The 13,865-nt window shown below is 42.9% G+C and overlaps 1 protein-coding gene across 1 annotated transcript in view; it reads right to left on the minus strand.

Annotated features, from left to right (window-relative positions):
- Window positions 1-2,512: 2,512 nt before the first annotated feature.
- Window positions 2,513-13,865, minus strand: part of FBLN1 (fibulin 1) — a 64,181-nt gene continuing 52,828 nt past the window's right edge. Inside the window, exon 16 of the mRNA XM_010144486.1 lies at window positions 2,513-3,654. Coding sequence (XP_010142788.1) covers window positions 3,515-3,654 — 140 coding nt within the window. The 3' untranslated portion in view covers window positions 2,513-3,514. The remainder of the gene's footprint in view (window positions 3,655-13,865) is intronic.

Genomic DNA, 13,865 nt, shown 5'->3' on the forward strand with positions numbered 1-13,865 from the left:
ACCTGTAAAAGTATTTGCTCTGACTCGCCTGGCCTCCACCACGTATGTTCCTTGCTCTCCCATTTCTCCATTACTATCAGATTTATTTGCCCATAGCGGCTGCTGTGAGGGTACCAAGTCCTGTCGCAGCCCCAAATTCACCAACAAGCTTTAATCAGCATGAACAACCTGTAATGGCCTTTCTCTGTGGTCCTCACCTGCAGCTGCTTCCTGACGCTCCTTCTCAGGGCTCGGCCAGCTCTCGTGGGGTGCCTCAGTGATGCTGAGCAGAATGTGGTGGGAGGATGGGCTGCCAGAAGCCTCAGCTGGGGCCTGCACACACCAGTCTGGGAGCTGCACTGGGGCCTTCAGCCTTGGTCCTTGCCTGAGCTGTGTTGCACATTTGCTGAGCCCAACCACATCAACCATGGCCGACAACCGCCAGTCCTTCCCACGGCCGGAGCCTGGCCTCGGTGTTTGCAGCAGCAGCAATATGGGGTTTTCCAGGCCGGGCTTTATTGGGATTCAGCTGGCCACGTAAATCCTTCATACTGCCCTCTAAGCTGATCGTCTTGTTCAAAAAGGGTGTCATCACAGAATGGTGGGATCTGGAAGGCCCCGTTGGGGATCATCTTGTCTAACCCCCCCCCGCTAAAGCAGGTTCACCTAGAGCAGGTTGCACAGGATCACGTCCAGGTGGGTTTTGAAAGGCTCCAGAGAAGGAGACACCACAGTCTCTCTGGGCAGCTTCTTCCCATGTTCTGTCACCCTCAAAGTAAAAAAGTTTTTCCTCATGGTTAGATGGAACTTCTTGTGATCCAGACTGCGACCATTGCCCCTTTTCTTGACTCTGGGCACCACTGAAAAAAGTCCGGCCCCCAGCCTGTTCCAGTGCTCTGTCACCTTCAAAGTAAAGATGTTTTTCCTCATGTTTAGATGGAACTTCCTGTGTCCCAGTTTGTGCCTGTTGCCCCTTGTCCTGTCGCTGGGCACCACTAAAAAGAGCCTGGCCCCACCCTTCCGACATCTGCCCTTCAGGTATTTATAAGGATTGGTAAGACTCAGTTTCTTCTTCTCCAGACTAAACAGCCGCAGGTCCCTCAGCCTTTCCTTGTCAGAGAGACGACATCTGCCCTTCAGGTATTTATAAGGATTGGTAAGACTCAGTTTCTTCTTCTCCAGACTAAACAGCCGCAGGTCCCTCAGCCTTTCCTTGTCAGAGAGATGCTCCAGTCCCCTACTCGTCTTTGTAGCCCTCCACCGGACTCTCTCCAGTAGCTCCTTGTCTCTCTTGAACTCTGGCGCCCAGAACTGGATGGAATACTCCAAAGGTGGCCTCACTAGGGCACTCTTTCATTTTATTATACACAAAAGGTAAAACCATCTACTGAATCAATGTTCTCAGGTTATTTAAAAAGCTGCTGCAATTTTCAAAGACTATTGAGACAATATAGGAAACCAGGACGTAGTGGTATTCTGTCCTGCTTTTCCTCAAATATACGGACAGAAAATGGGAGAGGTGTGTGTCTGTGTTGGCGTGTGATTTCCCTTTACAGAAAGGGGGAGTTTGTAAATGAGTTTGTTCATCAGTTTGATCCTGAAATTAGATTTCTGTCGACCCAATGTGCTTTCCACTGCAACTAAATACCACTTACAGAGGAAATCAGATGGTAGCAGATTTTGTATTTTTTTGGTACAGAGGCTACTTCCTTTTCCCACACTGCCAAGAAAAAGAACTTGACCATATCAGGAGAGTCTTTCATTCTCCTTTTCTTGGACTCTGTTAGTGTAATAAAATGTTTTACTTTCCAGTCTAAATTGGAATTGTGTAGGCTAGTAACCCCTGAAGTCAACAGTATGTCTCATAATCTCAAGTTTTCCAAAATCTCCATCAATTACTTGAATGATGAATGTCACCTGCTACAACTATATCTGCTTCACATCATTTTTCTACAGAAATATGGTAACTATGTATTGAAATCATAAGGACTGCAGAGGTCCTCTCTGACAACACTGAACTCATTTTAAGCCGACTGCATCCTAAATACCAGACTATGCGTGAAGCTGGGATGCTCTGGACGTGTGGGGAGATCAGGTACTATCAGGAGGGTATCCTTCAGTCACATTTTATTTTTGAGAATGCGTTGTCATAGTATCTGAATTCAAGGAAGTGGGAATGCAGGCAGAGAAGCTTCCCTGCCACAGGGAATGGAATGAAGACCTCCGCATGTACACAGTGAAGTTACTGTTGGCTTTTATTTGTAATGGATCAGAGGATAATCTTTGTTATTCTTTTCCAAAGATAATTCAGGTCAATGGGAAGATTCCCTTGAGCTTCAGGGGCTTTTGTATAAAATGAAGAGACAAATGCCTAGCGCCAAAAATGGCCAGTGAAATAGCAAACTGTTTTGAGTGGGGCATGGGTATATGTATGTATAATTCATTTGCTTACAGGAGATACACAGTTTTTCTGGAAAGCAGACACCATAGCATACTTCTGAGTATTTCCCATCTGGCTTTATTTCTTCCTATCTTAATAAACATAACAAACTGAAACGTGGAGCTATTTATTTTCTGTTCTGTAATAAAAAAGATACATTACTTTGATGCCCAGAAAATACATTAAACATTCATTTACGTGTGACAGTTTCATTCTGTTATTACATATGCCTTGATTTGGTGCACAGGAAGCATACAATTTCACATGCTAATTTGACTACCCATTTTAAAAAGGTATGGAGCTTTACTCTAAACAGAGAGGAGTGTAGGTTTGAGTTTCTCATGTATTGCTGAGCACAGAGGAATTTAAGCGATACGCCTTATCCTTGGAACAGGTTAATTTTAATGAAAGTATTTGATTAGAATCAAACATAATCTTACAAACAAATAAGAAGTACAAAGTATTTTTAATATGTGCAATAGCTTGTTAGTCTCTTACTAGTTCTAATTCCTTTTGCACTTCCTCTTGAGCCATAGCCGAATGGTGCTTTTTAAATATCTAAGCTAAACTTTTCAAAAATTATTAGCAATTCTGGGTGCCTATTCAGAGTTATCCTACTGGGGCCCACAAGCGAGTATTTAGCACTTTCTGACAGTCTGACTCCTACAAAGTAGTTAATAATGAGGTGAAATTACTAATCCCTACCAAGCTTCTTCCACCCAAAGATAACATGTATTCATCCCAATGAGTTCTGACATCTGTTTTGGTCTTCATCCTCAGCTGCTCTGGTTATCTGGCCAAAGAGCAATAGTTAAGATCTGCCTAACTGTTTCGGAAAGTTTTAAATTTCCCTAGGCAGCCGAGCACATTTACAACTACTTATTCATACAGACAACTACATCAGGCTCCCTTAATTTGCTCCACCCTATGTCTAATCAACATAATAGCTTGTTATTTGTCCTAAACGATAAACCAAATAATTAAAAATAAAACACAACCCCACTATTGGGTTTTACAAACAAGTATATGACATAATATTTTGTGGTAATTATTTAGGTCGGAGCAGCTTGCTTGTCTGGGGTTTTAAACTCTCTCTCAGAACCAGTACTCGGAGACAAAGATGTGGACGTTGACAATGTTACGATGAGATACCACTCCACCCATTACATAGTTCATCTCCAGTTTCAGGATGGCATGGAAAGGTCCAACAATGGGCCTCACTTGGCGAACTACACCTGTTGGGATAGAAATAAATTGCTGAGACGAACAGGAGAATCGGATGGGTTTGGATGAGCTACACTCCCCTTCATTTTCAGTATAGCTGATGGAAAGTTATTTCACCTACTGGATCCATAAATAGCTTGTAAGAAAGCTTGCAAAATAAGAACAAAATATAACGTTTGAATCAAAATCCCTTGAAGATCTAGAAATAGCAGATCTAAAATGCTGCTAATGGCAGAAAACCTGTATGTATTGAAATTAGTCTTTTTTTTTTTACCTTTTTATTCAGATAGATAAATTCTGTAAGCAGTCCGTGACACTGCTTTTTAAGTAGGACGGAAGGAGACGTTCCCTAGGTAAGCCAGCACACACATTGCCCTGAGGAGTACGTGAGCGTGCACACCTGGGAATGCCATGCAACTCCTGGTACCACGTTGAAAGCAGCATTTCCTTTGGCACAGTAGAAATTATCTGTAATTCAACAGTACAATCAACACTCTCCTTATAAACATCGTATGACGCTAATCCGTAAACTGTTAGTGCGCCATTTCACGGATGGACAACGCCACTGGAAGCAATGGGAATAGAAGCAGGGAGTTTAATGAGGAAAGGGGGACCCTCGCAGCATCTCTTCCTGTATCATTCCTCACACGGTTAATGGCCGTATCCTCACCAACTTGATAAGCTTGATAGGGAGGAAGGAAGTGGCAAAGGAGAAGCAAGCTGCGTCTTTGAGGGCTTTGGTTTGTTTTACATGGAGAGGCAGTGCTGGGGCACAACAGGACAAGGACTGCTGGGGACTGAGAGTGGTGGTGGGGTCCTCAGGTTGGCAGCAGGGCAGGGCTTCTCCAGCCAGGCAGCAAGGCCAGGGTGCAGCCAGCTTCAGCGAAGGGCTCAGGGCTCAGATCACTGGGCAAGTTCACGGTGATGATGCTGGGCCAAAGGCAAAGCTGGAGACAATGTGTGGGTCGGGGTCCGGAACAGGAGAAACTACAGCTGTGATGGAGCTAGAGACCAGCCCTCTTCCAGCTCTGCTCAGGCAGGGACTGAAGGTGAAATGGGACTCCTGGCCTCTGGGCAGTGTGTGGGAGAGGACCCTGGGGAGGCCCATCTGGGCCATGAGGTCTTACCAACGCCTTTAAACGATGTGGCTAAACAGAATAACAGCACTACTTCAGACCTGCACAAAAGAAAATCAACAAGAGCTTTGCCATTGACTCCAAAGGCTGAAGATCAGATTGTAAACAGATTGAAAAATGGTTGTTTCCACTTAATGGTTATTTTCTAGGTCCAGTGTTACAGAATAGGGAGCTACCAAACGGCCGTCATCTGAAAGGATGTATCCAAAGGGTCAAAATCAGGTAAATTTGAGGTCAGCCAGCAGGCACAGGGAATCTGGTGGAGACTCCCCTTCTCAGACACCTCCTTCTGACAACTGACTTATCTGACAGGGTGTTTGATTCAGAAGGAAATCACAGTTTAAGAAAGGATTACTTAAGACGTATTCTGCTTGCTGAGGGTTATGTTTCACAAGCAGGCAGCAGCCCGGTGCCTTCCCAGAGTCCAGCCTAGCTGCTGCAGCAGTCCCCTGCAAACACATTGGCTTGAGATCTGATGAGAGAGATAAATGTTTGCTCGTGCAGGCTGTCAGTATCTTTTTCTAAGGCAGTGATGGCATTACAGTTTTGTCCTGTTTAAATGCTAACTAATATCTTCAGCACGCAGTAGAATTGTAAACTTTTCACCACATTCACTTTACTTGCCATATTTGATGAATACACTTCTTAAGCATCCTCCCTCCTACAATTCATATGTACATACATACATAGAGACACTTTTTTTTTTTTTTTTTCTTCAGTTTTCTTGGCTACTCTCCTGCGCTTTATAAAGTGACTGGGCTTGGCAGATGATATCTTGAAAAACAAAAGCATTGCTAAAATTGCCCTCCCTTACGGGTAGCATTTAAAGCATTTTGCTAACAACACATCAGGTTATTGCAGGCACTGCTTTAACTGACAATCACGGAAACATGCTGCAGCATTGGAATCACTCCGTACTGGTGAGCTGTTTAACCCACCCTGTTAGTGGCTCGTGCAGTGATCACCAAGCCTCAGATGGCAAAGGTTACTGCTTCCATTTCGCCAAATTTTTCTTGCTCTACAAGACTACTCTAGTCTAAAAGTGGTCTTGCAAATTCTGGTTTTTTCTGCTGTCATGCAATTCTACTCAAGACAGTTTACGCCACAATATGGCATCCATCCATACATTACTGACAGAGCATCTGGTAATTTTTTCATTCTTGTTTGGATGCTAATAGCCAGTAAAAACCGAACATTTATTTACAAGGTGGAATGGGCGGACACACTGTGATGTCCTCTTCCACACAGTTCTCCTGCTGCAGTTTTAAAATCAAGCCTAGTAATGGTCTGAGAAGTGAGTGCTGCACATGTTAAGACAGCTATATCGAATCAAGAAATTAAAGGAACATTCAAAGAAACACAATACTTTCAATATTTATTTATCCAGTTTGTTGTACCAACGACCTAGAGGGTCCTGAAATGACCACTAGTGCAAAAGAACCATATCCCTTCCCTTCCTGTTGATGATGCAGCCAGATGGGTTTACACCACAGCATGCGTATAAGGATGCAGTCATTCTAAACTGGCAGGAAAAACAAAAGAGTAAGAAAAAAACCTTGAAATGTTCTACTAGACAAAGCAGATGACAGGTTTTCAGCTCTCTCATCAAAAGCTTTCTTTTTTTTGGTGAAAAGTGCTAAAATCTGAGTATTTTTCTCCACCGAATGCAAGGACAAATGTCAGTGAAAACCATGCAATAGCAAAGCTGCTCAGAGCCTGACACCTGGCTACAAGCTTCTCCCGTTCCCAGTACTCCTTGTGCAGCGGTCCTCGGACTCGTCTCAGAAACGCTGCTAAAGGCTACTTGCTACAAGGACACTCACTGCCTTTTGATGCTTTTCACACCACGTTTGAGGGAGGCGCAGCTATTCCAGACCCAAACACAGCCAGCAGTGCCTTGTGCCTACTCGCACAAACCGATGTCTAAAGAAAAAGCTTGAGACTGCACATGTAACTCACACAGATGGCTCAGTTAATCAGTCAAAGTCTCATTTAGCACAGGACACCCTTGACAATGCCATGTGTAACAATTCTCGGTGTTTCTAAGTGGACTTATCAGTTGCAGCATTTGCATAAACATGTTATTCCACTATGCTTTTTGGCAGACTAATTGTGAGTCCAGATTTGTGGTCTGGCATCCTTCAGCATTTATAGCTGGATGCTAAGTATAAAAACATACTTTACAGTAATAGGAAAGTTGCAATTTTTAAATGTACTGAAAAGTCAGGAGATGTAGAAATAAAGCAGCTGTTTTTTGATTCTTTTTTTACAAGTCTAAATCCAAAGTAGGTGGATGAAGCCACTCAGACTCGACATGGACGTAACTGCTGACTAGGATGGTCCTGGAACACTGTAGGAGTACACGCTGTCCTGTGAATCACTCTCTACAGGATGTCACAAGAACAATAGTGTTGCTCATTAAATGACCTGAAAACGGAGCGCTCTCCAATACCACCATCAGCTGGTCCTCTCTGGGACCAAAGCTGCAGACTCTACAGTTGGTAAATGGGGTGACTTTATTTAAGCAAGTTCGCCCAAACCCTTCTCCAACAAAAACTGATTTCAGCTAGGTTAGCATTTTGCACAAAAAATGCGAGAACAGTGTTTGTCTATACTAAAACAGGGTGACTCCCTGATAATAAACGAACAAGGAGATTCACGCTGCGGCTGAATCCCATGTGCCAGGCAATCTCGAGCATCTGCGCTGTCTCTCCTACAGGCACATCTATGCAAGCAAGTACTGCCACCCTTCAGTCTGATGGGCTGCTGTTGCTGTTTACACTCTCCAGCTGATAATCTGCGACCCAAACGCAAACTCAACTTACAGAAAACCCTATGTGTCACGGGCCAGGCAGACTGCTTTCCATCAGCTGACCTTCGGTTTTGCTTTTTTGTTAACTGAGCAGAGATGTTATTATACTTCCTAAATCTGCTTGGGTATCTTCACGGTTTGCTGACCTCCTTTTAGAAAACGATGGTCAGTCTTCTTTTTCTTGCACACTTTGCCCTTATTGTAAACAGGATCTAAGTCAATCCTTTCCATCTGCTGAGCTGTGTAAGCAAACAGCCTTGGCTCGAGATGCAGTCAAGTTTTTGAATGTCACGGATGTTTCTGCAGTGAAAGGCTGACCACGACCCAGAACTTTTAAAGCTCTGTAATTAATACTCTACTCTCTTACCCTGTTTCTTCTTCTTTCATGTTTCATATTTCTGTTTTGTCTAAGGTAACAGATGTCACTGTGTGTACTGAAGACATTAACTTAAATAATATGCAATACTTATTTTCAAGTGAGAATAATGGCAGCAACCAGCAATCTTAAAGCCACTGTCATTGGATTACTTAGGCTTTGCTTATCAAAGAGGATGGGATAAATAAGACAGCAAGGTTAATACTGTTAATCTTCCTAAGCCTTTCAGCAGAATTTCTATTATTGTAATCAGATGCCACAGGTATTCCTTGGCTTGTCTCTACCTCTTTAAGATATCGTTACATTTCTATGCTTTGAAATATGTGCGACCCTCAGGCAATTCACCTCTGTGTCTGGTTTCTGCTTGTATTTTTGCATTAGGCAGCTGATTTGCTAAGAAGCTCCATTTTGAACTTAGCAGAAACACTGCTGTTTTGTTACCACGTTAATCCATTCTGGATGACAAGTTCCCATGTTATCGTGCATTAACATTTTGTCTCCAGAAATCCAGACTCCTGATTCTGACTTCGGTGCTGAACTCCCTGCTGAGTATGCTGAAAGAGCAGTTGCAAAACTCTTAAAAATACCTTTAAAAAACCCTTCTTTTCTTCTTTTTATTTCCACTGCTAACCACAAAATCTGCAGCAATTACACTTGCAATGAATCTGGGTCATTGTGTTCCTTACACCTCTGGCTGAACACTGCATTTCAATTTTCTCTGGAGAAAGTTCCTCTAACAGGGATCGCCACAGTCTGCCAGAAAGCAAATCAGAACCAAAGCAGCTCATTTTCACAGTGCTACTTTAAAAGGCTGTTTTGGGTCGGTATGTCACGTTTTGTGTTCCAGAGGTGGAGGTCGCAGGATTTTCCCCAGGGATTGTTCTTAAGTCTAGTCAATTATTTAAATCTGTATCATCGTAAAAACACAGTACAGACGTAAGTTGCACCCATTCCTCAAAAACAGAGCCTCAGATAACCTAAACTTTTAAGGATCCCCATAGAATCAAGCTGAGAAATGTCAGTGGAGCAGGCATGGAATAGGAAGCTGAAGGCAGAGACAGCAGGGACTGCTGATTACGGGGGGCTGATCTGATGACTGCTGGAAGAGGGGATGTGCTGATGTAAACCTCTTCTTGCCTGACCTGCATATGCAGGCACATGTATTTGTGTATATAGAAATAATCCGATAAACTGCCCTATCAGAAGTTGTTCTTCCCAATAACTGATGGGATCAAAAATGTGATCAATTCCCTCACCCTCATTTCAAACTTTGTGTTAAGTAACAAGCACAAGAGCTTACCACCTCCCCGTCTTTTGCCCCATACACAGGGTTGTTGTTTTGTTGGGGTCATCTCATGCCAAAGCGTAGTATCAAAACTACCTTCTTTTTCCCCTGCGTGCTCATAGCAAGCGCACATTCTCCTTTCTGTGATTCTTCTCAGGTGGCAAATGAACAGAGACGTGGCTTTTTACTGTCGGTTGAATCCAGCAGTATCACTGCCTTTTCACTAGTGCAAGACTTCACACTTGACTTTATAGGCAGTATAGGCAGGTCCTAATTTAGCCAGTTTTTCTGGGAACAATGTATTCAGGAAAATTTGCTATTTTTTTTTTATATTGTTTAATTGTATGATCTGTGGTGATCTAAAAACTGACCACACACTGACTAGATTTGGGATGGACTGTGAGGAGTTACTGAGAGCTTGAAGTGGTGAAAAGAAGAACAACCCACTTTTCTGAATCATTAATCCATAGTTAGCATATTAATTTGGTCCTAAATAGAACAAAACTTAGCTTTTTTATTAATTCCGGGATCTATTTTAAATTAAATACTCTGTAAAAAGTATCTTAAATAATAAGAATGGAATATATATTTGAAATACCAAAGGCAGACCAACAAGTCTGAGCATAGCTTATTGCTCGCTTCAAAATAAGCACACACACTGCTACTGAATTTTTTTTCATGTTTGCATCCCGCCCATGCATTATTAAAATTAACTGTCACAAATCAGAAACTAATTGGTCAACTGAGAATTAGTCTTCATTCACTCTACTGCAAGTGCAACTACTTACTCTATATATACGTATATATATATATAAAAAAAAGAATATTTTGCTTTAGTTAGAATGAGCAGCAGTTTGGTATATGAAATATGATATGAATTACTGTGTGGAATACAGCTCCACAAGAATGTTAATATCAGCTCCATTGTAAAATATAGTCACAGACAGCAAAGGGTCTAAGGGCTGAAGAAAGGTAAGGCATCTCCTAGGATCTTCTTGGTAATTCTTATGTGCAATGATATTTCTTTGCCCCGACACACAGCTTGTTTCACCGGCTGTCTAGCTCTGAGGTCCCCAGGCAATTTCTAATCAAGTACATACCAGGAAGGCGGGTGGGACAGCAGGGTCGAAAAGCTGAGCAGGGTATGAGGCTTAACAGGTGAGAGGCAGGAATACACACTAGAACTGAGAAATGCGGCGCGTGTTTGTGCAGAAGGTATGGCATTTTGGTAGCAGTACACTCATTTCAATTCCTCATGAGATAGATAGATAAATAAAATCCCATGTGAGATGCAGAAAAGTCTGAGCAAATAATTTTTTACCTAAATTTTCTACTCTTCAGGCTAAGAGTCTACAGGTCTGATTGTAAGCAAGTGTTAAAGACCATCACAAAACGTGCCACCTTGGGAAAAAAACCACAGGTGGGCTTCTCGAGAGAACATGCTATTACATGGTGAGACAGACCTATCTGTTTCAGATGGAAATTTTGGGACGAGCTGCTAGTGACTCCTGCAAGAGCGAGATTTCAATGACACAAAAAAACAACCTTATAATTTTTCCTCTAACTATTTTCCTTGTACTTGAAATGGATATTGGAACATAAAATGATTAATCAGAAAAATTCAAGTACCAGAGAATGTGGTGAGAGCTGTGGACCTGGAGCCTAAACTCAACTGAAAGTCAGGATATTGATTGGACTTTATATTAACTTCCAAATAATCTCAGTCTGTGTTCCTAATTCCTACATTTGGCTGATCCTAGATATATGTTTCCCCACGAAAAACCACTGTGGTCAGCCTTGTCAGAGATGAATAGTCCTATCTGCCACAACACGACAGTAACTACCCTTTTCAAAGCAATGGATCTTTGGGCATTACAAAAACAGCCTTTAAACAGTCTGCTAGTCCATGTCAGGCCGTGAGTATGTATGATTATGAACTAAGGATGGACACAAGCTCTCCCCTAATCGTTAGTGAACTTTAATCCCATGTGGACTTGCAGTAACGAAGCCAAGAGGTTATCAACTCAGCCTCCTGGAACCTAAAGCCATTGCACCACTATTCAAGACGAGTAGCCCCAAACACTGGCATGTTAGTGGTAACGCGTGGTGGTAGGGGAAAAGCGTGTTTATGAGTTGCCCTCAAGCAGTACAAGAAGACCAATCTCCTCGTGCTAATGCAAGATCTTGGACTATAATCTCCAGTTTGCTTTTCTCCTCAAGGCCCTTGCTTTATACTGCTGGCCAAGATTTTCAAAACTCCAAGTAAGCATCTCAGATGTATCAGTGCAGTCATAGTTTCAAAAGTTGCAGGCAATTAGGAGGCTTAGGACTATGGAAATGATTGTTACAGTGGCTATTTTAAAAAGCAAAGTTGATTGGATCATTCCAGAAATAAGCAAAAGAAAAAAAAATCCGGCCGTGAATAAATTCTTCCTTGGATCAAACCATAGACAAGGAGGTGCACGTTAGGCTTGAATATCAGACTATCTCAGCCTACAACATGTAAATACATATCTATAGTCTGGAGCCGAAACTATATAGCTGGATTGTTTTTTGGCTCTGTAGTCCTCAACTCAAAGAACTCATGTTAAGCTTTGTAAGAAAAAAGTTATTTCTTATTTAGTATTCATTACAAATATACAAAGTTCATCAATAAGGTTGAAAAACAATTCACATCCCGGTCACAGACAACATAGATACTTTAGGCCATTTTATAAATTTTTTTTCTATAAAAAGCTTTGGGGCTCTGCATACGTTAAAGTTTAATTAAGTTCCTTACCTAAAGGCTGCTCTTTATTCCAAAAGGATATGCCAAAGTAATGATTTTTGGTGCATCAATTGCTCTGCCAACATAGTGACTAAAGCACTTACTGACCTATACCATGCCAGGGGAGAAGGGAGGAGAATCAACTGGCGGGTAATTGCTTAATGTATCCTAGCTTTGAAAACATAATGCTTCAAACATTACACATCAGGGAATGTCTTACTGCGTTTGGTAGAGCAAAAGCTGCAAAGTTTCTCCTTTCGTAGCTACCCAGTCCTGTCGTGTTTTCAACATCGCTGCAAACCAGAATCAGAACCACAGAAGAGTTGAGGCAGGAGGCACCTCTGAAGACAACCTATACAAGTTCTTGCTCAAAGCAGACCCCCCTGAAGCATGTTGCTCTAGGCTGTGTTCAGTCTGGTTTTGAGTATCTAAGGCTGGAGACTCCACAGCTCTAGGCATCCCGTTTCAGTGTTCAAACACCTTCACAGTAAAGAAGGGTGTTTTGTATGTTTAAATGGAATGTCCTGTATTTCGAGTTGTGACCAGTGACTCCTGTTCTTCCCACACCGCTGAGAAGAGTGTCTGTCTTCTTTAATCCCTCCCATTACACTGCTCAGATTCCCCCTAAGCCTCCTCTTCTGCAGGCTGAACAGTCCCAGCTCTCTCAGCCTCTCCTTACATGACTGGTGCTCCAGTGCCTTAATTATCCTCATCAGCCCCTTCCGGACTCTCTCCATTAAGTCTATGTCTCTCTTGCACCAGGAAGCCCAGAACCGGACAGAGCAGTGGTGACCTCACTCGTGCTGAGCAGAGGGGAAGGATGACCTCCTTCAGCCTGCTGGCAATGTTCTTCCTAACGCAACCCCTCGGCTGCTTTTGGCACAAGGGCACATCATCAGCTCATGATCAACTTGGGGTCCACCGGGACCCCCAGGTCTTTCTCTGCAGAGCTGCTTTCCAGCTGGTTAGCCCCCAGTGTGTACTGGTACACAGGGTTATTGCTTCCCTGGGGCAGGCCTTGGCATTTCCTTTTGCTGAACTTCACGAGATTCCCATCAACCCATTACACCAGACTAATGAGGTCCCTCTGAATGGCAGCAGAACCCTCTGGTGTATCAGCCACTCATCACAGTTTTGTCTCCTCTTCAGATCTGCTAAGGTGCATTCTGTCCCATCATCGAGGCCACCAATGAAGATATTGCCCCCAATATCCGATCCTTCAGGGACTGGCTGCTAGCTGTGCTGCTGATCACAACCCTTTGAGCCTGGCAGTTCAGCCCTTTATCAGCCTACCTCACTGTCCCCTTATCTATCTACATTTCCTAGGCTGCCTGTGAGGATATGAAGGGATTCAGTGTTGAAAGCCTTACTAAGGTCAAGATAAGCAACATCTACTCTTCTTTCACCCGCTAACCCAGTCATCTCTTTGTAGAAGGCTGTCAGGTTGGTCAGGCATGATATCCTCTTCCTTAATCCTTGCTGACTACTCCCAGTCACCTTCTTGTCCTTAATATGTTTAGAAATTATTTGCAGGTGGATTTGCTCCACTACCTTCCCAGGGACGGAGGTGAGGCTGACCAACCTGTAGTTCTCTAGATTCTCCTTCTTGGCCTTTTTGAAGACTGAAGTGACATTTGCCTTCTTCCAGGAATTCCACAGGAATTTTTGATCACTACAATCTTTGAAAGATAATTGAGAGTGGCCTCGCAATGACATTGGCCAGTTCCCTGCTTACGGAGATAGCCCATCAGCTCCCATGTACTTGAGTATGTCCAGCTTGTTTAAATGTTCCCTAACCTGATCCTCCTTCACCAAGGGTGACTATTTCTTGCTCCAGATATTCCTG

The sequence above is a fragment of the Buceros rhinoceros genome, unplaced genomic scaffold, assembly GCF_000710305.1.
Source record: "Buceros rhinoceros silvestris isolate BGI_N320 unplaced genomic scaffold, ASM71030v1 scaffold8391, whole genome shotgun sequence".
Taxonomy (NCBI): Eukaryota; Metazoa; Chordata; class Aves; order Bucerotiformes; family Bucerotidae; genus Buceros; species Buceros rhinoceros.